Source organism: Canis lupus, chromosome 27 (assembly GCF_011100685.1).
Source record: "Canis lupus familiaris isolate Mischka breed German Shepherd chromosome 27, alternate assembly UU_Cfam_GSD_1.0, whole genome shotgun sequence".
In the NCBI taxonomy this organism is placed as follows: Eukaryota; Metazoa; Chordata; class Mammalia; order Carnivora; family Canidae; genus Canis; species Canis lupus.
In genome coordinates, this window is record NC_049248.1 from 7,937,580 (window position 1) to 7,964,426 (window position 26,847).

The 26,847-nt window shown below is 48.6% G+C and overlaps 3 protein-coding genes across 9 annotated transcripts in view; 2 read left to right on the top strand and 1 right to left on the bottom strand.

Annotated features, from left to right (window-relative positions):
• On the top strand, positions 1-3,382 carry TPI1 (triosephosphate isomerase 1). The gene is made up of 7 exons (NM_001197054.1): positions 1-164; positions 1,296-1,419; positions 1,533-1,617; positions 1,692-1,824; positions 2,120-2,205; positions 2,498-2,585; positions 2,675-3,382. The coding sequence occupies exons 1-7, from the start codon at positions 50-52 to the stop codon at positions 2,791-2,793; spliced, it is 750 nt and encodes a 249-aa protein (NP_001183983.1). The 5' UTR covers positions 1-49; the 3' UTR covers positions 2,794-3,382.
• SPSB2 (splA/ryanodine receptor domain and SOCS box containing 2) lies at positions 3,376-13,592 on the bottom strand. 4 transcript variants are annotated; one of them, XM_038576650.1, is made up of 3 exons: positions 13,419-13,592; positions 4,734-5,480; positions 3,376-3,758 (listed from the first exon to the last, which is right to left on the bottom strand). In XM_038576650.1, exons 2-3 carry the CDS (start codon positions 5,395-5,397, stop codon positions 3,631-3,633), a joined length of 792 nt encoding a protein of 263 aa, XP_038432578.1. In that variant the 5' UTR covers positions 5,398-5,480; positions 13,419-13,592; the 3' UTR covers positions 3,376-3,630. The 4 variants fall into 4 exon arrangements, with proteins under 4 accessions (XP_038432578.1, XP_038432580.1, XP_038432577.1 ...); XM_038576652.1 differs by lacking the exon at positions 13,419-13,592 and adding an exon at positions 6,360-6,383; XM_038576649.1 differs by lacking the exon at positions 13,419-13,592 and adding an exon at positions 5,735-5,860.
• Positions 13,290-26,847, top strand: part of LRRC23 (leucine rich repeat containing 23) — a 15,665-nt gene continuing 2,107 nt past the window's right edge. The window contains exons 1-6 of one of the 4 annotated variants that reach the window (XM_038576643.1): positions 22,491-22,627; positions 23,355-23,498; positions 23,592-23,701; positions 24,098-24,351; positions 24,923-25,053; positions 25,711-25,847. In XM_038576643.1, coding sequence (XP_038432571.1) covers positions 23,376-23,498; positions 23,592-23,701; positions 24,098-24,351; positions 24,923-25,053; positions 25,711-25,847 — 755 coding nt within the window. In that variant the 5' untranslated portion in view covers positions 22,491-22,627; positions 23,355-23,375. The other 3 variants (XM_038576644.1, XM_038576642.1, XM_038576645.1) reach the window with 3 other exon arrangements.

Genomic DNA, 26,847 nt, shown 5'->3' on the forward strand with positions numbered 1-26,847 from the left:
GCAGCGGCTGCGCGGTGCTCCTGACCTTCAGTGTGTCGCTCCCAGCGCCATGGCGCCCTCCAGGAAGTTCTTCGTCGGGGGGAACTGGAAGATGAACGGGCGCAAGAAGAACCTGGGGGAGCTCATCACCACCCTGAACGCGGCCAAGGTGCCGGCCGACACCGGTGAGCCTCGCCGGCCGCGGGGGGAGGCCGGGCGGGGCGGCGGCCGCTGTCCGCGTGCCCTGGGTGCGGGGCCGCGCCCGAGGGCCGTCGGGGTCGGGACTTCGGCGCCGCACCGAGCCGTGCCGTCCGACCGCGGGGCGGGAGAGCATTTCTCGGGTCGCCGTGGGGGAGACGGCCCGGGGTGCGGACTCGGGACGGGGGTCGGAGCCGAGCCCCTGCGGGCGACGGCGGGCTGCTGGCGGCCGCCCGGGGTGCGGGGGAGGAGGCCGAGCCTCGGTGCGGGGACCCAGCTGCCTGCCCCCTGGGCCGTGCGCCCCGTGCGCCGCCGCACGTAGCCCGCGCCTCCTCCCCGCGCCGCCTCCCCGCGCCGCCTCCTCGCGCCTCCTCCCGCGCCGCCTCCTCGCGGGGCGGGCCGAATCCCCGGCGGCCGGGCGGCGGTGGCCTGCGCTCCCCGCGCCATCCTTTCCCCTCGCCGGCGCGATGACGCCCGCCTTGCGACCAAGGGGCTCAGCAGGTGCCAGACGAGAGGCGCTTTGGGGGAATGAGGAGCGATCCCACAGCGTTGTGCAGGCTGGAAACGGGAAAGCGCAAGGCCTCCACGAGCCAGTCAACTTCGTGCCACCCGCGGGCCCAGAGTGCTGTCCTCAGCCCTCACCCTCCCACTCATCTAACTCACAGAAACCCGGGCTTGATCAAAAGAGGCCCTGGTTTATGCTCCCCAGACCCCAGTACAAACCCCAGGAGTGTCTGCTCCTTCTGCTTTTGCTAAAAATCCTTGCCTGGGGGTGGTAGGGATGGACAATTTTAGAAGGGAGGCATGGTTGGCTTCAAGAGAATGCTGAGTCTAGGAGGTGCCCAGGCCCAGAATAGCCCTGAGAAATCAGAACCACAGCTGTTAAAGAGCAGAGGGCAGGGCCAGGGCCATGGCCTCCCAGGGACACCTGGAAGGCTCAAGGAGTTGGGTACAGGCCCAGCCTGAGCTGCTAAGTGGACAGAGATGATCTTGCTGGAGTGAGAAGGGATAGGGAGAACTAAGAAATCAGGTGAAGGCAAGAGGACTCCAGAACACTGGATGGAGTCTGAAGAAGGGCTTCCTTGTGACCTCATCCTCTTGTGCCATCATTTCTCCAGAAGTGGTTTGTGCACCTCCCACTGCCTACATCGACTTCGCTCGGCAGAAGCTAGATGCCAAGATTGCTGTGGCTGCACAGAACTGCTACAAAGTGACTAACGGGGCCTTTACTGGGGAGATCAGGTGAGATGCAGGCAGGAGAGGGGCGGGTGGGGACCGTGCCCTCACTTTCCTTGTTGAGGGAGAGGCTACAGGGTGGGCTTTCTCCTGAAGCATGGTTTTATCTCTTCCAATAGCCCTGGCATGATCAAAGACTGCGGAGCCACATGGGTAGTCCTGGGGCACTCGGAAAGAAGGCATGTCTTTGGGGAGTCGGATGAGGTGAGTAACCAGAATGGGAGGTAAGAGACCCCTTATTCCAAGAGGGGTGTCTCACCAGATCTGCTACTCAACAGCTGATTGGACAGAAAGTGGCCCACGCCCTGGCAGAGGGACTCGGAGTAATTGCCTGCATTGGGGAGAAGCTAGATGAGAGGGAAGCTGGCATCACTGAGAAGGTTGTTTTCGAGCAAACCAAGGTCATCGCAGGTAACTCTGGAGAAGGGGACCTTTGAGCCTGGCTAGGGCTAGAGGCACAGAGGGTAGGGTGAGATGCTCTGCGGCCTGACTTGATTCCATGCTGACACTGGAAAGGAAGGGGGAGGGTGAGAACCTTTGCATCCTCCATATCGGGTCTGTTCCTGCCCAGATGGTTTAGATGCCACTTGGAGTTCCTCCAACAGCCACCAGGGGGCATTAGGCCACCATCTTTCTTCATTCCCTGGGCTACAGGCTGGCCAGCTCCTTCCCATTAACCCTTCCATCTGTGATCTCTGTCTCACAGATAACGTGAAGGACTGGAGCAAGGTTGTCCTGGCCTATGAGCCTGTATGGGCCATTGGGACTGGCAAGACTGCAACACCCCAACAGGTAACTGAGACCAAGAGCTCTGCTCCATCTTACCTGCCTCGGTAGGACTAGAGTGCAACAGAGATCATCTGAACCAACTGCTCATTTTAAAGACAGGAGTCCCCAGGCCCTGAGGAGAGTGACTTGTCCAAGGACATCCATTCCAGGGTCTGGATGGGATTGGAGCTGTGGTATTCTGGCTCAGATCTGTGGGTCCTTGCCCCACACTACCTTTCTTCATTGGGGCCCAGGGTCTTTTAGCCTTTGAGTGAAAAGCAGAAAAGGGCTTACTTGGTCTGGCTTCTTGTTCTAGGCCCAGGAAGTACATGAAAAGCTCCGGGGATGGCTCAAGTCCAACGTCTCTGATGCAGTGGCTCAGAGCACCCGTATCATTTACGGAGGTAAACAGGTTTGGCTCCCGCCTGAGATGGGGGTGAACTCAGCCTCCTGTCCTTTCCCTGACCATTCCCTCTGTCTTCTCCCTTCCCAGGTTCTGTGACTGGAGCAACCTGCAAAGAGCTGGCAAGCCAGCCTGATGTGGATGGCTTCCTCGTGGGTGGGGCTTCCCTCAAGCCTGAGTTTGTGGATATCATCAACGCCAAACAATAAGCCCATCCATCTCCCCTATTCCTGCTAAGCCAGGGACTAGGTAGCTCAGAAGCTCAGTAACTGTGCTCCTACCCCCACCCCCACCCTGCACATGCTTCTGATGGTGTCACCTGCCCCCTTTGTGGCCAAACTATACCTCTTCCTTACCGTTTACACCTTACCCTGTAATGGTTGGGACCAGGCCAATCCCTTCTCCACTTACTGTAATGGTTGGAACTAAACATGTCACCAAGGTGACTTCTCCTTGGCTGAGAGGTGGAAGGGGTGGGATTTGCCTATGGGCCCCCTCAGTCCCCAGTGAGGGCAGGAGAAAGAAGCCGTCCTCCTCTCCCATCTCGCTCCATGAGGCCAAGGGCTGAGAGAAAAGCCCTGTCCTCCCCTCAGAGGCCAGGGGTGCTGCTCTCTCCCATGGTGCCAACGCCTGTGTGTGTTGTGTATGTGAGCAATCCCACATGTGGGGGGAAATAAACACCTGGCACTGAGCCCTGGGGTTTGTCCTTCTTCACAACACTTGCCCATATCATCTTTTTCTTTCTTGAGACAGCCACAGAACGCTCGTACAAAATACCACAAACCGGTTTCTGCAATAGCATGTCTCTTACTGTTTTTACTGGAAAAAATGTCTTGCGTACCAGGTGGCCATAGCCTCAAATAATAGCTCCCTCCCTGCCACCCCTGTGGGTGGCTCGGGGCTGCTGGATCCCCAGAGCTTGGGTTGGGGTAGAGGCCCAGCCTCACCGGCTTTAAGTAGTAGCTGGTCTAGGCCAGCAGTGCCGCCTCCCCACCCCCCAGGGGATGGGTAGTAAGGCCCCAGCGCAATCTGTGGTATCATAGGAGTCACTGGTAGAGCAGGTAGCGCTTCATGGCAGGGGGCAAGGGGAGAGCAGATACCTGGCCAAGCCGGGTATCCCCCAGGGCGTGGCGCACACACAGGCGGCTCAGGTGCAGAAGGGAGTGTGGCTCCGCTGGGAGAGAGAAGGAGGGGAAGGTAAGTAGGGGTATAGCCACCAGCCACACTTCCTCAAACTACACTGTCCTGCCCAGGTTCCCTGCTGCTTTCCTGCCCTGCATCTTGGTTGATAGGGAGATCTAAGGCACCCCGAAGTTCTGCACCTGCTCTTGGGAGGCATCACAGATTTCACACATCCCTGGTCAGCTGCGGGTGAAGCTCTCACTAAGGCCCTCTAATCAATAGATCAAGGACGCTCAGACAGTGGTGTAGCTGGTCCAGGCTTTGACTGCATAGAGCCTTGGGGCTGGGGCTGATGAAGTCAAAGGAAGGATGGCCCTCCCCCCACTCAAGAATAGCTGACCACGGGTAAGGGGTGGAGAGGTACCCACCCTGTGCTGAAGACTGCTGCAGAGCGCCGTGAGGTTCCATCAGCCCCAAGCCCTGGCCCCCTCCTTCCTAAAGCAGGTCCCACCCCTATAGCCCCACCCAAAGGCCCTGAGCCATTCACTGCTTTCCTTCCAAGTGCCCAGGGCCTCAAAGTCCCCTTACTGGGGTCTGAGGAAGGAAGGGCGCACAGACCGGTCAGAACCCAGGGAATCTGGTCCACACCCTGAGTGCTTGGCACTGCCAGTCCTCTTCGCACACCTAGCCCAGTCCCCATTTAATGCCTTACATCTCTTGCACCAGGAGCTGATAACACCTGCTATAAAGTCCTAATCCCCGGAGTGCCTCTCTGTTCTGTGGGCTCACCACTAACTAGTGAGTGGCCTTCCCAAGCCTAGCTTTCATATCTACTGTTGCCGGGACGATAAAGATAAGTAACAGCTGTGTGGACCTTTTGTCATTCCCCTGCCCTGCACTGACTAGAAGTCAGAGGCAGGTCAGACGAAGGCCCATTTCCCTCTGCTCTTATAAGGCGTCGAGCTTCCATCCCAAACCACGGCCATCAGTAACAGAACACTCTCCCCACACCTGCCCCAGGCCTCACCTCTCCTTCCGCCCAGGTAGCGGATGCGGACCTGGCACTGGCCCCAGACAGCGCTTACTGCCGGATAGAGGGTCCTGCCCTTCAGTCCGCGGAAGGCTGGCCCCAGGTAGGTTCCCCCAATAGCGTAGCCCAGAGTTCCCTCCTCCATGTCCAGAACCACCAGCAGCCTCTCCGGCACTTCCAGCTGCTCACCGTGAGGTCTGGCTGGATACTGAGGGGCCCCAGGCCCCTTGCTCTGATGGTACAGCTTCCCTCGCCCAATGTCCCAGCCCCACGACTCGCTGTTGCTGCCCAGCAGCGCCGCATAGTGGTCAGCCTGCAGCGGGGCGAGGGCCGTGGCCACGCCCACCACGGCGTGGGTACCCCTCTGCTCCCGGGGCCAGCAGATCTCCCAGGCGTGCAGGCCCCTCGAGTAGCCCTTCTTACCCCGGGCCCCATCAGTGCTCTGGGCCACCGGCCGCCGCTCAAAGCATAACCCCCCTTCCTTGACCTCGATGTTCTCTGAGCAGTCCTTGGGGTTCCAGCCGTGGCGCTGTTGGGCTCCCAGATCAGGAGGGGGAGCAGACAACAGCTCCTCCAAGCCCTCAGGACAAGAGAGGTCAGGGTACAGGGTCTGTGGGGTGGGGGTGCTGCTGCTGCCCCCTGCCAGGGCCGTCTGGCCCATGGAGGTGAGGAGTTGAAGGAATCCCCGAGTCTTGTTGGGGCCCCTCTCTTCTGAAAGTTGAGCAGCTCCCGCTCGGGATTAACCTGAGAGGAATTGGGAAAGAAGAGGGTTTAAAGTGCGGCATCCTGGCGGGAGCTCCTTGCCCTGGCACCCCAGCTTTCGCCGCGTGGTTGCCCACCATCCCTCCCCGCCCTCCTGGCTCCCCCAAAGGTCCTAGGCCCATCACCTTGCCCTCGCTCATCGGTCCCGCTCTCTCGAGACTCGCGAGTTCGCCCCTCTGGATCCCTCCACGGGCCGTCCCTTTTGCCCACCCCGTGCCCCGTCACCGCCCTCGAACCTCGCTCAGCTTCCCAGGCCCAGAGGTCACCAGCCCTCAGGGGGAACTCGGCCGAAGGTAAGGCGAGCCGCGAGCCGCGCGGGGCGCAGACCTGGGCGCAGACTGCCGGCGGCTTCCGCCTCCATCCAGCACCTCCCCCGGCCTCGCCCCGCCCCGGCCCGGCCCGGCCCCGCCCCCGGCGGCCCACGCGGGCGGTTAACCCTCTGGTCGCCGCCCCAGGTCGCGCCCCTCCCCGTGGCCACGCCCCCGCGGGGGCTCCTCGTGGGCGGTTAACACCCGGGACCCTCGCTCCAGTGGAGGGCACGCCCCCCTTGAGCCCATTTCCTGATGGGTAACCTCGGTCCCCGCCGCCCCCCCCCCGCCCCCGGGGGGTTAACCCTTCTTGGCGGCCGCGGTGTCTGCACCAGGCGGTCGGGGCTCAGAATGAGCTCTTTGATTTATCAGTGCTTTGGGATCCCAGGAAGTGTGTTCTCCGACGTCAAGACCTTTGAGCTGCTTGGGCAACCAATTCCTCAGGGAGGGGCTTTCATTGCACAGAAATCTATTTCTATGTCCCTTTGATTCTGGGTCACTGTTTCTGGACCGGTCTCTTTCTGCCCCACTTGTGAGTCGGTCTGTTCTATACCCGAGGTTCTGAACTCTGTTTTCAGAAGTAGGTGTCCTAGGTCTCCGTGCTGTTCTAGTCTTCATCTTGGACGTCCCTGCCTTCCTGAGCTGTCGGTCTCATATGGTGCAGTATACTGATTAAGACTTTGGTTGTGAGTGAAGCTATGTCACTAACTAGCTCTATGACCTTGGGGGAGAGGTCACCAAACTTCTCTAAACCTGTTTTCTCTCCCTCTGTCATTAAAGTTTTTATTTGAGAGAGAGAGAGAGAGAGAGCTCTCACTCATGAGACGGGGGAAAGGGACAGAGGGAGAGGATCTCAAGCCGACTCCTCACTGAGCACAGAGCTGGACAGGGGCTCCATCCCAGGATCCCGAGATCATGACCTGAGCTGAAATCAAAGAGTCAGATACTCAACCCACTGAGCCACCCAGGTGCCCCAAAGTTGTTTCCTCTTATGTAAAATGGGAATAATGATGGTACTTAACCTCACAGGATTGTTGTGGAGTTGAAATAATTGAGGTAAAGCACTTAGCACAAAGTATGATACCTAGGATGCAATCACTAAGCAAAACTATTGTTAAAATTTACTAAGTGTCCACTCTTGTAGAAAGGCAATGTAATATAGTGATGAAGGATGGCAAATGTAGAGCCAGGCTAACTTGGTGTGCATTCCTGAAGGCCAATATGCACTTGCCCTTGAGCAAATTACTTAACTTCCTCAGTGCCTGTTTCTTCCTCTGTAAAATGGAGATCCTGTTGGTATCTGCTGCCTAGGACATTCAGTGAGGTTACATGTGAACTCAAAGCAGTTCTGGTTCAAATTTAACCATTTGTGTTAAGCCACTGAAGGTATAACAGTGAATCCCCAAGGAGGTTAACAGGACATTTATAAAAAATTTTTTTATCATGTAATAGATGAAATTGTGGAGATATAAAAGTATTATGGGAGTCAAAGGAATGGGACTTCTAACCAAGAATCAAGTGCAGTTAAGCAAGTGTCCTGGAGGAGGTAACACTGGGCTCAATCTCAAAGAATGACGAGGAATTGACCTGGAGAGGTAGCTCTGTAGGATGGGTGTTCTACAGGGCTGCTGCATAGAGAAGACATTTGAGACAGAGGGGTCGGCCAAAAGCCAGAAGCAGGAGCGCCTGGGTGGCTCAGTTGGTTACACATCTGACTTTGGTTCTGGTCATGATCCTCCTAGAATAGAGCCCCTTGTTGGCCTCTGTCTTGCTTGTGCATGCTCTCTCTCTCTCAAATGAATCTTAAAAAAAAAAAAAAAAAGAAGCAATAGATGGATTTGAGGATGTTTGAAGACTTCAGATTTCCTGGAGCTAGAAGGAAGCATGAGAGACAAGCGTAGAGAAGTCAGTGCTAGATGACAGTGGCCTTGTTGGCCAAGTTAAGGAATGCAAATGTCCTCCGCAGGACAGGCCAGTCATGGGGAGATACATAGGAAGGGAGCAAGAGAGAAGCATAGTCAGATACTCATTTTAGAAAAACCACCCTGGGGGTGCCCGGTTGGTCAGTTGATAGAGCATGCAACACTTGATCTCAGGGTCATGGGTTTGAGCTCCATGTTGGGTGTAAAGATTACTTTTAAAAAATTTAGAAAAGCCATCCTGGCACAAAAATATAGAGGAAGTTTCAAGGGAAAGAGAACTAGAAGAGACCGGTTATAGCAGCCTGGGTGACAAGTGTCAAGAACCTGAAATAAGGCAGTAGAAATAAGGAAGAAAAGAATTCAAGAAAACACTGATGAAACTGCAAGATTCGTGGGCTGATTAGATGCAGAGGTGAGAGAAAGGGAGGTTTAGCCTGGAAAATTGTTGGAAGGTAGTACCAAACAATTGGAACAGGCCAGAGGAGTGAGGGAGGGATGGTGAGTTCACTTTAGGACATGTTTTTGAGGTGCCTGAGCAACAACCAGATGGAACCATCCAGAATGCATATGAAAATTGCAGCGCTGGAGCAGTAGTAAGAGGCCTGTGCTGGAGGTATAAATTTGGGAGGTTCGACATTCTTTAGTCAGAAGCTGAGCTATGAGGCCACCTGAGGGGCTCAGCCGGTTATGCATTTGCCTTTGGCTCAGGCCATGATTCCAGGGTCCTGGGATTGAATCCTGAGTCCTGGAGTTCCCCGCCCCCCCAATCAGGCTTCCTGCTCAGTAGGGATCCTGCTTCTCCCTCTTCCTCCCTCCTGCTCCTGCTATCTCACTCAAATACATAAAATCTAGAAAAAAAGAAAGAAAAGAAAGAAAGAAAGAAAGAAAGAAAGAAAGAAAGAAAGAAAGAAAGAGAAAGAAAGGAAGGAAGGAAGGAAAGAAAAGAAAAAAGAGAAAAGAAAAGAAAAGAAAAGAAAAAAGAAAAGAAAAGAGAAGAAAAGAAAAGAAAAGAAAAGAAAAGAAAAGAAAAGAAAAGAAAAGAAAAGAAAAGAAAAGAGAGGGATCCCTGGGTGGCGCAACGGTTTGGCGCCTGCCTTTGGCCCAAGGCGCGATCCTGGAGACCCGGGATCAAATCCCACGTCGGGCTCCCTGCATGGAGCCTGCTTCTCCCTCTGCCTGTGTCTCTGCCTCTCTCTCTCTCTCTGTGACTATCATAAATAAATAAAAATTAAAAGAAAAAAGAAGCTGAACTATGAGAATCAGTGAGAGGTCCCAGAGAGAGCGTGTAGAGTAAGAGGGTTAAGGAGGAGACACTGAACAGAAAACTCAAGTGTGATTAAAGGAGATCTTTCGGTCATTGGCAACTTTGGTGGGAAGAGCACATGTGGATTGTGGGAGGTGGGAGTCTAGGCAGAAGGCGCTAAACTGGCAGTTTCTGTAAGTCAGGCACTAGGCTACAAGCTTCACATTTTGTGGGGATAGAGAGCTGGGAGAGATGAGAGGACAACAATGTCTTACCGTCAAAGTTACCCTTGAAAATCCCTTATTTATCCCATCTATTAGACATAGCATATGTTAGTTTTACATTTAGTATTTATAAAATGTTATATATTGTATTTATAAAATATAGTATAGGCAATATCATACAATGATGTATGAATAAAATTGTATCATTTTAATTGAAGACAAGAAAATATATCAAAAAGATGTGAACCTGAATACCCATCATCTACCCAATGTGGGTGTTCTTGCCAGTGTGACTACAAAAATGACATCATGACTGTGGGCAGTGGCCTATGATGAATATTAGTGCAGGAGCTGTATGATAACCGGGTGGATGAAGGCTTCGGGGACAAAGAGCAAGCCTCAAACACGGCCGACTCTAGTTCAAGGTTGAGAACTGCACCTGCTCAGCTGCTGGTGGTTTTTTTTTTTTTTTAAGATTTTATTTATTTATTCATGAGAGAGAGAGAGAGAGAGAGGGAGGCAGAGACACAGGCAGAGGGAGAAGCAGGCCCCATGCAGGGAGCCCAACGTGAGACTGGATCCTGGGTTGACAGGATCACGCCCCGGGGCCAAAGGCAGGCGCCAAACCGCTGAGCCACCCAGGAATCCCCTGCTGGTTGTTTTAAACATGGTATTCACCAGTTGTTACCACTGAATCTTGAACTGCTCAAACATTTGTTGATAACAGCTCAAATATTACATAATGTTACAAGTGGTTTTATCTTGTTACTTTGTATTGAGCTGTAGCAAATACAAAGTAAATGAATCTTAAATTGTTCAATGCATCTTTACGTGTGCTGTGTGACCATCACCAAAAAGATCAAGAATGTTTCTAGCATTCCAGAGGCTTCTTCTTGCCCTTTCCCTGACACTACATCCTTAAAGGTAAACTCCTATTTAACTTCTGTCAGTATAGATTAGCTTTGCCTGTTCAATTTCATATGATACCATAAAGCATATATTCTTTTGTGCCTGACTTATTTTTCTCACCATTATGACTGTAAGTCCTCTAATCTTGTTGCATGAAATGGTAGCTCATTATTTTCATTGTTTTATATTACTCCATTGTATGGACATACTGCAATTTATTCTACTGTTGCTGGCCATCTGAGTTGTTTTCAAACTGTTCTAAAGAAAGCTACTATGTACAGTATTATACAAGTCTTTTAGTGGACCTAGGCACTCACTTTTGTTGGGTGTATAACTTATATACAGAATTGCTGAGTTATAAGGACATAGTGTGAACCACATTTAATTTTCTGGTTTCTTCCACAGAGAGATTTTATTCTGAAGTTAAATCATTCAGTGACACCTGTGTGGCTCAGTGGGGTAAGCATTCCCAACTCCTGATTTCAGCCTCAGGTCTTGATCTCAGGGTTGTGAGAGCCAAAGAGAACAAAGTCTGGTCTCCCATCTGACACTTGCACGGAACTGTGGCTGGCAACCTTCTGCCCTATTTAACTAGTTCACGTTAGATGCACCTAAGATGGAACTCCACGGCATCTCATCAAGTCCAGCTCCATGTTAGATGAGGCTCCTACTTTGAAAAAAAAAAAAAAAAAAAGGAATGAAATCATTCAGGTATTTCACCATTTTTGCAGCAATTTTAACATATTTATGAAGAAGTGATCTGGGTTTCCCTTCCTGTTTATCATATCTTTATCTTCTGGGATGATTTTATCAGTTCCTCATTCTTTTTATTAGTGTTTCTCTGTGGCTTCCAGCTTCAATTTCTTTCACAAAGCTAACATGATTCACTTGCTAGGCCACTTGAACAGTGTGTTTCATTTCTTGGTTAATAGAAACCCCTTAAAATCCTAAACACATTCTTCTTAACATGCATGGGCTGTTTTAAGCTTGATTGTTGCCATGACTGTTTAATATAAGTGATGTAACTGGCAATACTGAAGATTGTCCAACTCTTCCAACACATTACCACATTTACTTATTTTTAACAATTTTATCTATGTGACACAGAGTATAAGCAGCCAGAATGGCAGGCAGAGGGAAAAGGAGAGGGAGAAGCAGAGGGAGGAAGAAGCAGAGAGGGAGAGGGAGAAGCAGGCTCTCTGATCCCTGCTGAGCAGGGAACCCAACAGAGAGCTCTATACCAGGACCCTGGGATCATGACCAGAGCCAAAGACAGATGCTTGATTGACTGAGCCACCCAGGCACCCCTCATTATCACATTTAGATTAGGGTCAGCACTCATGGCTCTGGGAGTCAGAGAGGAATCTCACTCATTCCCATAGATGTGGCTTTGAAACAGCAAATCCTGCCTAGGTCAGCAAAGTGAAGGACAAGGGTGATATTGGGGAGAGGTAGCCTTTTACGTCTTTTGGAGCACGTTCATACAGTGTGGCCCCTCAGATGGTACTGTAGTCTATGCTCAACACTAAAGCCAAAGCCTTTCTCTATAAGGTCCTACTGGATTTCTAGAATGTAGAACTATAAATCCCAATTGTGGAAAGCGCTGCAGTCATCTAGCACTTTACATTTAATTGCTGGAGTACAAGCAGATCTTTTTTGTTTTTTAGGGCACTGGCATTTGTATCACTGTAGAACATGTCTGGCTTTATTACATACAGGGCTACACTGCCGCCATGAAAGAGGGACAGAACGGTGGTCACAAGGTCATTAATTGTTTTCAATCCAGGGCCTGTGTTTCTAGTTTGGAAATATAAAAGCAGTTGGGGGGGATCCCTGGGTGGCGCAGCGGTTTGGCGCCTGCCTTTGGCCCAGGGCGCGACCCTGGATCGAATCCCACGTCGGGCTCCCGGTGCATGGAGCCTGCTTCTCCCTCTGCCTGTGTCTCTGCCTCTCTCTCTCTCACTGTGTGCCTATCATAAATAAATAAAAAAATCAAAGAAAAAAATTTTTTTAAAATAAATAAATAAAAATAAAAGCAGTTGGGCCTTGTCCCCTGCGCCCCCCCCCCCCCAACCCCAAGATACCAGCCTCATTCTATTACAGAAGATAGCTATTTGGCCAATAATTGTTTTTAGTAGCTCTGGGTGAGTTTTACTCCCTGTTCTCCTTGGCTATGTTTGAAATTCTTCCACCTGAAGCTGTCTTCTCTGGCAGGAGGCTTGAACTCTGACTTGAGTTTCTTTTTCCTTGCCTTGCCAGGTACTGCCGTCATTAAGCTCATATACCTGACTCCTTTTTCCCACCAGTAAGTTCAGTGCTCTTTCAGTCTTCATTAAAGGCTTATCATCACCTGTACTTCGCTGTCACTAGCAGTTGGGGGAGAGCTTGATGACCTGGCTCCCAAATTCGTGGGCTCTTGACCACTCGAGAGGATTTCTTGGGGTCGTATTAACGTGCCACGCTGGGGCGGACAGACGGCCGTGGTGCTTCACACGGGGCGTGCGTGGTACAAAAGAGGCATCTGAACGCTAGAACCTAGTTTTAAAACCGGAATACGAGCACTGCGGTCCGCCCCGTCGGACGGAGGAACCGCGAGAACTGGAGCCCCGGAGAACACGGTCTGGCCCGCGGTCGGACGCCCGCGCGGAACCCAACGCTGGCTCGCAGCCTCCGGCCCTGTTTAACGGGCTCACGCCGGCGCCTACGATGAAACTCCGCCGCATCCCAGGAGACCTGACATCTCCGCGCCAGGAGATCCCCATTTTTACAGATTCGTAGCCCGCGGCCTGGGGAGGCGACACGACCCGCCCCAGACTACGGGGCTGCCGGATGGCAGCATCAGGACTTAAAGAGGGGAGCCGCTCGCAAAACACAAGGGCGGCGACGAAATGGCGACGGAAAATCCGTCGGCCTGGGCGACGCGCGGCTCCCCGCGCCGCCGCCCCGGGCGCTCGTTTCGTAACCGCGGCGGAGCTGGCGGCGGGCGGCGGGCGGGGGCGGGCGGGGGCGGCCTCCTGGCCCGCCGCGGTCACGTGGGCGGGCGGCCTGAGCCGGGGCTCGCGCGCCCCCCAGCGGCCGCACCCGTGGCCGACCGCCGCGGTGGCAGCCCCGCCCCCGCCATCCGCCTTCCGGCGCGTCTGGAACGTTCTGCGCCGGAACAAAGGCCCCGGGGCGGAAGCCCGAGCCCGAAGCTGAGAACCGGCGCTCGGAGGCGACGGCCCCTGAAGCGGGCGGCGGACGGGGGCTCTGGTTCAGGGCTCCAGAGAGGCGTGGAAGGGCCGGGGCCGTCGGCCAGGTTCGGGCTCCAGGCTCACCTGCTGGGTCTCTACAGTCAGAGGCGCCCTGTGGTTCCACCTCGCAGTTCCTCGCTCCGCCCCCTGGCCTCCCCGACCAGTGTAGAGGCCTGCCCACCCTGAGGGAGTGAAGCTCTGTGCACCTTGGAGCGGGGAGGCCGGAAGTAGGAGACACCCCGGTTCTACTAGAAACGCTAGGGTAAAGGAGCGCACACCTATTATGATGATCATAAACGCTTTAGCTCCGCAAACCTCACCTAGATTAGTCATCAGATATCTTGCTTGCCAAGTCTAATACGCTTTTGTTTATCCTTGCTAATTTTAAAAATACTGACTCGAGTTTTTCTAGTTTTTCTTCCACCTTTATATCCTTCAGGGCCTCTACTTCTAGTGAACCCCCCCTCCGTCTCTCTTTTTTTTTTTTTTTTAACATTTATTCATTCATGAGAGAGAGAGGCAGAGACCTAGGCAGAGGGAAGAATAGACTCCCTGCAGGGAGCCCGACTTAGGACCCCATCCTAATCCTAGGACCGAGGGATTTCGACCTGAGCCAAAGGCAGCTGCTCAACCACCGAGCCACCCAGATGCCCCTTCTAGTGAATCTTAATGGGGTATAGCACTGGCTTGTGCTTGGTTCATTCCTCCTCAATGATTCTCAAAGTGTAGGGAGGAGGGAAGGACGTTTTATCCCTGTGGGTAAATCCAAACCGATGGGAGGATGTCCCCGATTACTTCTTAAAAGAACATCGAGGGACACCTGGGTGGCTCACTGGTTGAGTGTCTGCCTTTGGCTCTGGTCATGTTCCCAGGGTCCAGGGGTAGAGTGCTGCATCAGGCTCCCTGCAGGGAGCCTCCTTCCTCTGCCTCTTTCTCTGCCTCTCTCTCTCTGGATCTCTCCTGAATGAATAAATTAAAAAAAAATATATATATATATATAAGCTATATGTAAGCTACATAAGCTATATGTAGGTTATGCACTGTACACCATCTACATATACACACTCCTGTGTGTGTGTGTGTGTGTGTGTATTTCTTCCTTTTCAGATTCAAATTATACTCGAGACTAACACCTTCCTAGTTGTGATGTGCTACTAAATGACACCGGGCATGGCGGCATGGCGGGGAGAACAAAAAGCCCTAATTTGGAGCATTTACTGAAATGCTAAATACTCCCCCCATGACTGATTTCAAGAGGTAAATAACTTTAAGAACATAGATAATAGCAACATTGTTAGGTGTGGAATTTGCCCTCTTCTGGTCCATATTTTGAAGCTTTAACTCCCAGTACCTCAGAATGTGGTGTATTTGGAAATAGGCCCTTTAAAGTGATGATTAAGTTAAAATGAGGCCGTCAGGTAGGCCCAAATCTGACTGGTGTCAGTTTGAGAAGAGGAAATTTGGACACAAAAGTGCAGTGCACAGAGAAGACTGTGTGAGGACACAATAAGGCAGTCATCTGCAAGAAGGGCCTCAGAAGAAACCAAACCTACTTACTGACACGTTGCCCTAAGACTTCTTGCCTCCAGAACTATGAGAAAATTAAATTTTCTTGTTAAAATACTCAGTGTTTTGTTATGGCAAGCTACTATAAAAATATAGTAGAAATAATTGGAAAGTGATGACTTGTAAATACTTCTTATTCTTAAAATATATATAAATAAAATATGTAATTTATTTAGGGGTGCTTGACCGGCTCGGTCAGTAAGTAGAGTGTGCGACTCTTGATCTCTGAGTCGTGAGTTTGAGGCCTACGTTGGGTGTGGAGATTACTTAAAATCGTTTTTGAGAGAGAGAGTGAGCACAAGCATGGGGAGCAGCAGGCAGAGGGAAAAGCAGGCCCCCCCCCCACCACACACACACATTCTCATGACCTGAGCCAAAGGCAGACGTCTAACTGACCAGCTGAGCCACCCAGGCAGCCCTAAAAAAATTTTAAAAAATATATAAAACACAATTTAGTTAAATCATATGTATGCAATTTTTTAAAAAATAATGACTGCCTTTAACACCTGGCTTACAGAATTCATGAAAAAGTATCAGTTCTTACAAGCCTGTATGACCCAGCTTCAGCATATCATTGCATATTACACTGAATTCCAAATTTCTATTTTCAACCAAGAACTCTTTTCTCAGTGCCAGGCTTATCTAGCTAACCTCCTACTTCTCCCTTTAGGTGACTCACAGACATCTCAAACTTAACATAGCCAAAACCAAATCCTGTATCTTTCCCCCTAACTCTGCTTTTCTTCTGTATCACCATTCAGATGTTCAAACCAGAAACCCATGGGGTCATCCTTGTCATTTTTTTCTCCCTCAATGACACTTTTCCTCACTGGCCTCCCAGTAAAGAGAGTAATCCATTCTACCTCCAAATAGATCTCTCTCTTCCTTCCTTCCTTCCTTCCTTCCTTCCTTCCTTCCTTCCTTCCTTCCTTCCTTTCTTTCTTTCTTTCTTTCTTTCTTTCTTTCTTTCTTTCTTTCTTTCTTTTTTTTCTTTCTTTCCTTTCTTTCTTTCTCTCTTTCTCTCTTTCTCTCTTTCTCTCTCTCTTTCACCCTTCTTTCTCTCTTCTTTCTCTCTTTCTTTTTCTTTCAAGATTTTACTTATTTATTCACAAGAGACACAGTATGGCAGAGACACAGGCAAAGGGAGAAGCAGGCTCCCTCTGGGGAGCCTAATGGGAGACTCGATCCTAGGACTCCAGGATCATGATTCAATCCAAAGGCAGACTCAACCACTGAGCCACCCAGGTGACCCACCATCTTAAACTTTATCGAATCCTCCACTTCTCTCTATTAAATAGACAGGCTATCTATTTTATTATTAGAAATAATAAGGTATAGAGCACCTGGGTGGCTCTAGCTCCTAAAGAACAGAATAAAGTGGAAGTAGTGGTATGTGACTTTGGAGACTGTCATAAAAGGCATAGTGGCTTTCATCTTGGCCTCTTTCTCTCTTGGATCCCTTGCTCTGGGGGAGGCCAGCTGCAATATTGTGAAGACAGTCAGGTGGCCCTATAGAGACTTTCATCTTGGCCTCTTTCTCTCTTGGATCCCTTGCTCTGGGGGAGGCCAGCTGTGATATTGTGAAGACAGTCAGGTGGCCCTATAGAGAAGCCATATGGCAAGGAACTATCTTGCCAGCTGTCATATCATGGATGAACCTTGGAGGCAAATCTTTCAGCCTCGGTCAAGCCTTCAGATGATTGCAGCCCTAGCCAACAGTTGGATGCAGCCCAGCTAAGCCACTCTTGGATTCCTGATCAGAGAAACTGAGATAATGAATGTTGTTTCAAGCTACTACGTTTTGAGATAATTGGTTATAATCAGGTAAGAATTGCATCTGGCTACAACATAGATCCCCCAAACCCAGTGGCTTAACCTATTTTCTCTTTTATAAAATTAAGTCTCCAGAGGCAGTTCAGGGTTAGTATAAGAGCTTCGTGATAGTTTATATTTCATATGCTGCTCTCTATATTTGTTCTAGCATTTTAGCATGTGGCTTATGTTCTTGCCATCATCTTACGGTCCCATGTAGTTGCTAGAATGGCAGCCACCACATCCTGTTTTAGACAGTAAGAGAAAGGGAGAGGAAAAAGGGACTTTCTAGAAGTTTCATCCAGTGACTTTCACTAATAATATCATTGACCTATCAGCAATGCAGGCTGAGAAATATTTTTTTAGCTGGGTACAATGCTGCCCCCAGTAATATAAAAGTTCTGTTAGCTTAATAATGAGAAGACTGAAAACCCCAGTTAAAAAATAAACAGTCTGAATAGACAGTTCTCCAAAGAAGATATACAAATGGCTGATAAACACATAAAAAAATGCTCAATATTTTTAGCCATCAGAGAAATGAAAATCAAAACCACAAGAAAATACCACAACACAGCCGCTAGGATGGTTAGAATCAAAAACACAGATAATAATAAATGTTGACCAGGATGTGGCAAAATTAGAACCCTCAAACACTGTTGGTGGAAATGTTAAATGGTGCAGCCACTTTGGAAAACAATGTGGCAGTTCCTTAAAAAGTTAAATATAGTGTTACCATATGACCCAGCAATTCCACTCCTTACAGTTCTACCTGTAAGGAAAAAATTGCCAATAAACTAAGTTGAAATGCCTGAGGTCAGGTTGTATTTGTAATAGATTTTTCACTTTTTTGAAACTTTTTTATTTTTTATTTTTAAGTAATCTCTACACCTAACATGGGGCTTGAATTCACAACTCCAAGATCAAGAGTCACATGCTCTACCAACTGAGTCAGCCAGGCACTCCTGTAATAGATTGTTCAAATGAAATAGTTTCCTTCTGAGGATTTGCATATAACATTAGGCTCTTAGCAAAATGCTTAGTACATAGCAAATGCTCAACATGTAGTTGACTGAATGAATATTTTGATACTGTAAATATTTCAGAATGAAATCTCTGTGGCAAAGAATTATGTCCTCCTTTGGAATCTATTCATTATAGCATAGAATTCAATATTTTGATACTAAAAGTATTATTTTTGTATTGATATTAATTGGGTATGTAAGCAAGAGAAATTAAAACATATGGCCACACAAAAATTTGTATATGAATGTTCATAACAGCATTACTCATAATAGCCAAGAAATGGAAACAACCCAAATATCCATCAATTGATGAATGAAAAAATAAAATGTGGTATAAATCATAAAATGGAACATTGCTCAGCTCTCAAAAGGGATGAAATACTGGTAGATACTACAACATGGAGGAACCTTGAATATATGATGCTGGGCAACCCGGGTAGCTCAGCGGTTTAGCGCCCCCTTCAGCCCAGGGCATGATCCTGGAGACTCGGGATAGAGTCCCGCATCCGGTTCCCTTCATGGACCCTGCTTCTCCCTCTGCCTGTGTCTCTGCCTCTCTCTCTCTCTCTCTCTGTGTCTCTCATGAATAAGTAAATAAATCTTTAGAAAGAGAAGAAAAGAAAGAAAGAAAGAAAGAAAGAAAGAAAGAAGAAAGAAAGAAAGAAAGAAAGAAAGAGAGAGAGAAAGAAAGAGAGAGAAAGAAAGAGAGAAAGAAAGAAGAGAAAGAAAGAAAAAAAGAAAGAAAGAAGAAAGAAAGAAAGAAAGAGAAAGAAAGAAAGAAAGAAGAAAGAAAGAAAGAAAGAAAGAAAGAAAGAAAGAAAGAAAGAAAGAAAGAAAGAAAAAAGAAAGAAAAGAAAGAAAGAAAACGATGCTAGGACACCTGGGTGGCTCAGTGGTTGGGCGTCTGCCTTTGGCTCAGGGCGTGATCCTGGAGTCCTGGGTTTGAGTCCTCATCGGACTCTCTGCATGGAGCCTGCTTCTCCTCTCTCTTCCTATGTCTCTGTGTCTCTCATGACTAAATAAATAAATTCTTTTAAAAAAAAAGAAAATACAATGCTAAGGTGAAAGAAGGTAGTCATGTAGGACCACATGTTATAGGATTTCATTTATATAAAATACACAAAATAGACAAATCTATAGAGACAGGACATAAATTAATGGTTACCAGGGCAGAGGTGAGTGGGGAGAGGGGAGGAACATGATGGCTAAGGGACATCGGGTTCCTTTTTGGGGTAACAAAAAGGTTCTAAAATTGTGGTAATGGTTGCACAACTCTGAATATACTAAAAGCCACTGCATTCTACATTTCATTTTACTGTATTTTTAAAGATTTTATTTATTTATGAGAGACACAGAGAGAGAGAGACAGACAGAGACTTAGGCAGAGAGAAGCAGGCTCCCTGTGGGGACCCCAATGTGGGACTCGATCCTGGGTACCCGGGATCACAAACCACTGAGCCCCCCAGAAGACGTGGGACTCGATCCCGAGACTCCAAGACCATGCCCTGGGCCAAAGGCAGGTGCCAAACCGCTGAGCCACACAGGTGTCCCAGAAGATCTTTTTTTAAAAAATAAAATAATGCTGCTTAAAAACAGTTCAGTTAGTAAGGAAGAAGGGTAGACTGAATAATAGGTAAGCAACTGGCAGTTTCTGCCACAGTCTCCAAATCATAAAGAGCTCCTAAACATCAATTAAAAAATTAATGATTCACAGTAACATGAAAAACAACTTGAAAAAGCATTTTTTCAAAGGAAACTCTACCCCCAACATGGGGTTCAAGTTCACAACCCAAAGATCAGGAGTCTCATGTTCTACTCACTGAGCCAGCCAGGTGCCCCAATGTTGACAATTTTTTAAAGTTAATATCCAGGGGATCCCTGGGTGGCTCAGCGGTTTGGCGCCTGCCTTTGGCCCAGGGCGCGATCCTGGAGTCCCGGGATCATCGAGTCCCACGACGGGCTCCCGGCATGGAGCCTGCTTCTCCCTCATCCTGTGTCTCTGCCTCTCTCTCTCTTTCTCTCTCTATGTCTATCATGAATAAATAAATAAATCTTAAAAAAAATAATAAAGTTAATATCCAGCAATAGGGAATAGTTAAAAATGACCATATGTCCATATAATAGGCAACTATCAAAAAGAAAGAGGTAGATATATGATCAATGATATGAAAGATGTCCAAGACATATTATTAAATGAAAATAATCCTGTTGAACAGTGTGTATGATTGATAGCATTTTTGTCTTTAAAAAAAATCCATATCTTTATTCATAAATGATAGTGATGCTGGATGGAGTTCATGGACTTGTACACTATATACACTTCTCTAGTATTTGCATTTTAAGTTTAATTCAATATTACTTTTATAATTCCAGGAAATTCTACCTAGACCATTCTAGAGGAAAGGATGTCATCAAAGAGGATGTAGGCATCTAGCTGTCATTACACAGTGTAGATTCAATCCTCGTCAATGAAACACAAAATAAAACCTCTAGTGGTTCCTCACAGTTTTTAGGATAAAAGCCTTAGTGTGATCAGCTCTGTTTGCAGCTCCTGCCTCATCCCTGTAAGCATATCTACTGTTCCATCCAGTAGAACTACCTACTTTCTTTGCACAGGTACCAGTTGGGCTCTTTCTCCGCTAGGCCTTATGAAAAGTGCTTCCTCTGTCTGGAATCTCTGCCCTGAACATATGATATTATCTAGATACATGTACTATAAAATTATCCCCCAGCACTCAGTAAAAGCTTTGTAAGTATCAGGTATCATTATTATAACATCTGTCTCATTATATTGAATTACTCGTTTACTTAACCCAGTCAGTGGCTTGTAAGGCTCTAGATGACGAGAACCGTTTTACTGTCTTTGAGTGCCCAGTACTTACAGCCTGGTACAGAGAAAGTGCTTAATAAAAGTATGCTCAGTGATACTTCCCCAATCTTTCTGTCATGGCTTTTTGTTCCCACCTAATAGGTCTTCTTCTTTCTTCTGGGCCAGTGAAAAACCACATCCTTTCCCTTTGGCTACATCAAACCACATGGACTCTTCCTTTCCCACTCCAGTAATATGGTATCATTTATTGGCACCGGCATTTCTAACCTTCTCGAGTGTTTTCATGTTTACTGTCTTACTCCACAGAACAATCCCAGGACTGAGGAAACAGGCGGGAAGTGGGGAGGGCAGGGAGATCCTGGCTGAGGAGGGTCAACTAAGTATAAGGCGGTTTCCCCCTATTGTCTCTTTTAACCTTCTAAGAATTCTTCTGGAAGTGGACATGTTTATCCCCATTTCACAAATGTGAAAATTAAACCTCAGTAAAATCATATAACCTGCTGAGGAACACATAGCTATTAAATGGTAGAGTGGGTTTTGAACCTGGTGTGTCTGACTTTACAGCCCCTACTAGTTCCATGATATCAAGTGAATAGATTTTTTTAAAAAACATTTTATTTATTTATTTGACACACAGAGAGAGAGCACAGCATGGGGAGCAGGCAGGCAGGGGAGATGGAGAGGCAGGGTCCCTGCTGTGGGCTCCATCCCAAGACCCCAAGATCACGACCTGAGCAGAAGACAGACGCTTAACCAACTGGGCCACCCAGGCGTCCCTCAAACAGATTTGTCTGTATTATCCAAGCTGGACAGGGCAGGAGATAACATGTCCTGATTTCCAGCCCACCACATCTTCCATTAGATCACTTTGCGTGTTTTATAATATCTGTAACACACAATTTAACAATCATATGATTTCTTACCTTGTTGCCTAATTGTTTTATTTATATTAGATTCCATAAGATTGGTACTGTCTTGGGGCAGCCCTGGTGGCTCAGCAGTTTAGCGCCGCCTTCAGCCCAGGGTGTGATCCTGGAGACCCCAGATCAAGTCCCACATCAGGCTCCCTGCGTGGAGCCTGCTTCTCCCTCTGCCTGTGTCTCTGCCTCTCTCTCTCTCTCTCTCTCTCTCTCTCTCTGTGTCTCTCATGAATAAATAAATAAAATATTTTTTAAAAAAGATTGGTACTGTCTTCCTTTCTCCCGGCAGGAATTGTGTCATAAATATTAACTGCCCTGAGCTTTAGTTTCCTCTTCTTTCAAGTATTTATCTCACAGGATTGATGTAAAAATTAAATCACTTGTGAAAGCATCTCATACAGTATCTGACACAAATGCTCTGGAAATATTTGTTGAATCTTAACTTTTTTCTCATCTCTTTCAACAAGTCACACAGACCTGAGTGCCTGGGCATGGCTCTATCAGGTCTTGTTGTCTATATAACAACGTTGGATGAAGAGTTTTTCATTGGGCACTTGTTGGATTTTCTCTCTTATTAGCACCCCCAAGAAGTTTGTATCAAACTAGTCCAAGTTATGAGGAAAAGTGAGAAGCAATCTACAACCCAACCCATTGTAGATTGGGTTTAGCAATCTACAATGTACTAGCATAGATTACGCTCGCACTCATACCCCTCAGTTGGTGTAGCTAAGCCTATTTTACAGATGAGAAAGTAGTCTTAGGTAAGCTGCTAGTGAACTGCAGATCTGCCAAGACTTCAACCCAGGTCTTAAGGTACATTGGCCTGGGCTCCTTCCACTCCACCAAGCCACCTTCCAAAGATCAACTGAGTGCAAGGCTGGGGTGGGAGTAGAAACCAGACCACGTACCTTGGGATTTCTTGCTCCTCTTCCCCCTTTAGCTTCAGAGCATATTTCTTTGGAATTCACAATACTTTTGTTTTGAGGATGTGCGGTCCCTTTAACGTCTGGAGTGACTTCGCATAGCCCCACCCATCTCCCCTCCCACTTCTCAGTTCCAAGCCCCACCCACTGCTTCCTGCTACCTGCCAATTAACGCTTGTAATCGGATTGGGAATTTGGCCTCTTTACCCGGCGACTAAAGGTCCGCTTGCTCTGGGGCGGATTTTCCGTTCAGTTTGTCGCGGGCCCCTCGAGGCCCTCCTCTCAGCGGTTGCCCCAAAGAAGTAGCCAAGTGTCCCGCCCCCTCGTTGCCATAACAGCAGTACACAACGCCTCCTTGAGCGTTTCCCCTCTTCCAAAACAACCTTTCCCAGTCAGAGCCAAGACCCTCTCCGGAACCTCACCTTTAGCGGAGCAGAGCCAGGGTCTGCGCCCCTCTGCGAAGGATTGGGTGGGAGGGTTGGAGACTGCGTCAGTCTGGTGCCCCAGAGGGGACAGGGAAATGGGGCTAGTTAGGGTGGGAAAGTAAAAAAGAAATGAATGGAGCATGAGTTAGGAATAGAAAGGAGGAGAGGGTTGTAGGAGGTTGGTAGGGGAACGTGGCTTAAGGAGGAGGTGGGAAGAACTGGGGAGGAGAAGGCCAAGAAGCAGGGAGGCGGAGCTACAATGAGACAGTTGGAGCCCCGCTGGAGGGCTGGAAAGGCCTGGAAAGGCGTACTGAAGGGACAGAAGTCCTTGGTGGGACATCAGAAGTGGAGGCTGGGAGTCAAAATGAGGTGTTCGCAGGGATAAGGAGAGAAACGCAGTTGGGAGGAGGTCAGGGATGATGGATGGGAAGGGTATCCCGTCAATGGAGGCAAGGGATCAGAGAGCCGAGGAGACAGACATTCTTTCTTGGGAGGGGCACTGAGCTTGATCTGTTACTCCAGAGTCGTCAGCAGAGAAGAAAGATGTCAGATGAAGACCTGGAAGATTTCGAGCCAGATCAGGATGATCTGGAAAAGGAAGATGATGAGAAGGAAACAGAGGAGTGGGAGGACTACAAGAAGGAGGGAGAGGAGTACTCAGAGGAAGTGAGAGCATGAAATCCTGGAATTGGTGGGGTCCTAAGGCTAAGGGATGGGGTTGGGCTGGAAGGGGATGCCTGATTCCACTTCCTCTTGCAGTGGATGCCCACGCCACTCACAGAGGACATGTTGAAGGAAGGGCTTTCTTTGCTCTGTAAGACAGGCAATGGACTGGCTCATGCTTATGTCAAGCTGGAGGTTAAAGAGAGGTGCGCTTATGGAGGACCAGGCTGCCGTCGTAGGGCCCAATCTCCTTTCTCACCCTCATTCCTGGGTGTTGCTGCTGGGAGTTTGGATCTCTCTTACTCTGGCCAGTGGAAGGGAAGGATAGAATTTGCTTTTCCAGAGCCCTGTGACTCCCCACATTAGAGCTAGCCTGGGGAATTCCTACTGGACTCCTTCAATTGTCCATCAGAATGTCAGTTCTCGGCTCTTTGCAGACATATGCCCCTGATCACTGTTAAGAACCCACCTATCTTCTCTCCTCCTCCCTCACCACTCCCATCAGTCACCCATTCTTCTCCATCTCCACATTGTCCTCTGCTTTAGCACCTCTGCTCCTTACTGGGTACTTAACCCTAACTCTGGCCTCCTTCATCTCTTAGGGACCTGACAGACATCTACTTGTTGCGTTCCTACATCCATCTGCGCTATGTGGATGTTTCTGAGAACCACCTGACAGACTTGTCGCCACTCAATTACCTTACCCACCTGCTCTGGCTCAAGGCTGATGGCAACAATCTGCGGAGTGCCCAGCTGAATGAACTGCCCTACCTGCAGGTTGCCAGTTTTGCCCATAACCAGATCACTGACACTGAGGGCATCTCTCACCCTCGTCTGGGCAGCCTGGATCTCAAAGGTAGGTCCTTAAGTTGGGCTACACAAGGTTCTCTCCTTCCTAGCTTGGGGCCAACAGAAGTGGGCAGTGTGGTCTTTGGCTGTGCCACACAGCAATTTCCATCCATCCATCCATTCATTCAGACAGTCCTTATGCTCCATTATGACATTTCTATGTGCTGGAGATGTAGCAGTGAACAAACAAAATCCCTAGTCTCATACAGCTTCCATTCTAGTCAGGGGGAGACAGACAACTATCAGTAAACGTAATAACTAAGTAAATCTATAGAGTATGTTAAGAGGAGATATGTGTGGTGGAAAATAGATTAGGATAAAGGGACTAGAGATAGGCACAGGTAGCAACTGCAAACAGGTTGGTTAGGACAAGGGTCATTGAAAAGCTGACATCTGAGCCAAGATTTGAGGGAGGAGGAGTGCCCCAGGGCCCCAGAGGTGTTAAGTCTGGAGCTGTCCCTCCTCATAGCCACCTCATATGGGAGGGAGAGGATGATGCAGAGGCTCCCAACATTCAGGCTCTGCTGCTGAACATTTGAAGCGGTCCTCTGAGTTCTTAACACTCTCCTGCTCCTTAGGGAACCGCATCCGCAGGGTGACAGGTCTGGACCCCCAGAAGCTGCTCAGCCTGCACACACTGGAGCTTCGGGGGAACCAGCTGGAGAGCACTCTGGGAATCAATCTTCCTAAGCTGAAGAACCTCTACCTGGTAGCTCGCTGGGTTAGAGGGTGGTTGGTGTAGGGAAAAGGGTGGTGTTCTGGGGGCCAGGATGCCTGGCTTCTAGTAGGCTCTACTAACACCATCATCATCACGATCATTTGGTTCATTTATCATTATCATTTATTGAGCACTCACTTGGTGCCAGATGCTGTGGGGATGCAAAATTAAAACAGACAAGATCCTTACTACCTAGCAGGGCTGCTAATGCATAATACATGAGAATAGAGACAATTTGTTTTGACACAGGTTGTAGCATAATTTGCCATAACCCAGGTACAGATATCAAGCCAAGGGAGCCACTGAAATGTTAAGTCTTTTTGACTTGTGAGCTTCTTCATTCTAGGATGGTGCTGAAGGCATTCCTCCTCAGTGGAGCAGTGAGGGTTCTTGGGCATCCGGGTGGTTTGAAGCATCTCCTCCTGAATCAGAGGTGGCTTTGATGGGATGAGCAGCAGGGGGTTACTGCTGCCTTTCTCTGGACCAGCAGCTTCTCCTAGGCTTCTTTACTGTTTACACCCATCTCTACCCATCTTCACTCCCCTCCTTCACCCTTCCATCTCCACTCTTAAGTTTCCTGCATCTTTGACTTCTCTTCCCTGTCCCTACCACCTTTTCCCAATCCATGGACTGTATCCTGGGGGCTAGGCCCAGAACATGCTGAAGAAGGTGGAGGGTTTGGAGAACCTAAGCAATCTCACTACCTTGCATCTTCGAGACAACCAGATTGAAACTCTGAGTGGCTTCTCCAAGGAAATGGCATCACTGCAGTATCTCAACCTGAGGTAGGCACCCCTTCCAGGTCCCACCTTGTTCCTGCCCTGGACCAGGAGAAGCTCTTGACCTCGTGTTCTTCCCTGGTTCCAAACCCCCAATCCTAGTCCACTCCTAGATTCTCACCTCATTCTCCAACCTGATATTTACCCCTCCTTTCCTGACTGTGTATAGCCTGGGATCCCTGATTTTTTTTTTTTTTTTAGGATTTTATTTATTTATTCGTAAGAGATAGATTTTGAGGGGGGTTTCTCTGTGCCTCTTAGACTTGGATGGCTGTTTCCTTCTCCAGACTAGAGAAGTTCTCTGCTATAATTTTCTTTTTAAAGATTTTATTTATTTATTCATGAGGGACACACAGAGAGAGGAATAGACATAAGGCAGACGGAGAAGTAGACTCCCTGGAGGAAGCCTGACGCAGGACTCGATTCCAAGACTCAGATCATGACTTGAGCCAAAGGCAGACACTCAACCACTGAACCACCCAGGCATCCCTCTCTGATTCTCTATTCAATCAACCCACAGTTATTGAGAACACGCTATATGCCAGAGATGGTCCTCATTCTCAAGGGACTTGCAGTCTGGCTCCAATTCTCTTTTCTTGGTCCTATTCCATGTAAATTTCCACTGCCCTAATACATCTCCTGGACCCCTATTTCTCCTTCCCATTTCCTGCCTCTCTTCTCCTGAGAAGATGGCTCCCTTACTGATATAAAACACAAGATGTGCTCCTATTTGAGGAGAGACGAGTATTTGAGAGAAAATCTTTAGATAGAAAGCCACTGAGGATTGATCTGGGGGATTTTCTTCATCTGATGGAGGATTTTATGCATGTTTCTTTAAGTAAGATGTCAGGAAATTGCCTGCTTAGTCAAATTCTCAAAGCTGGCAATGGAAAGATAACCTCCAAGTAGGGAGAGACGGTTACACCTTGAAGCTCCCAGTTCTTGCCATGGTTCTTAGAGCGATCTTTTGCTAATTAGTTCTGCCATTCTGGTTGGGTAGGGTTGG

Coding starts and splice junctions, on each gene's coding strand:
- TPI1 (NM_001197054.1), top strand. CDS start 50: ATGGCGCCCTCCAGGAAGTTCTTCGTCGGGGGGAACTGGAAGATGAAC. Junction 2,206..2,497: donor AGACTGCAACACCCCAACAG/GTAACTGAGACC, acceptor TTCTTGTTCTAG/GCCCAGGAAGTACATGAAAA. Junction 2,586..2,674: donor CACCCGTATCATTTACGGAG/GTAAACAGGTTT, acceptor CTCCCTTCCCAG/GTTCTGTGACTGGAGCAACC.
- SPSB2 (XM_038576650.1), bottom strand. CDS start 5,397: ATGGGCCAGACGGCCCTGGCAGGGGGCAGCAGCAGCACCCCCACCCCA. Junction 3,759..4,733: donor CTACCTGGGCGGAAGGAGAG/GTGAGGCCTGGG, acceptor TCTCTCTCCCAG/CGGAGCCACACTCCCTTCTG.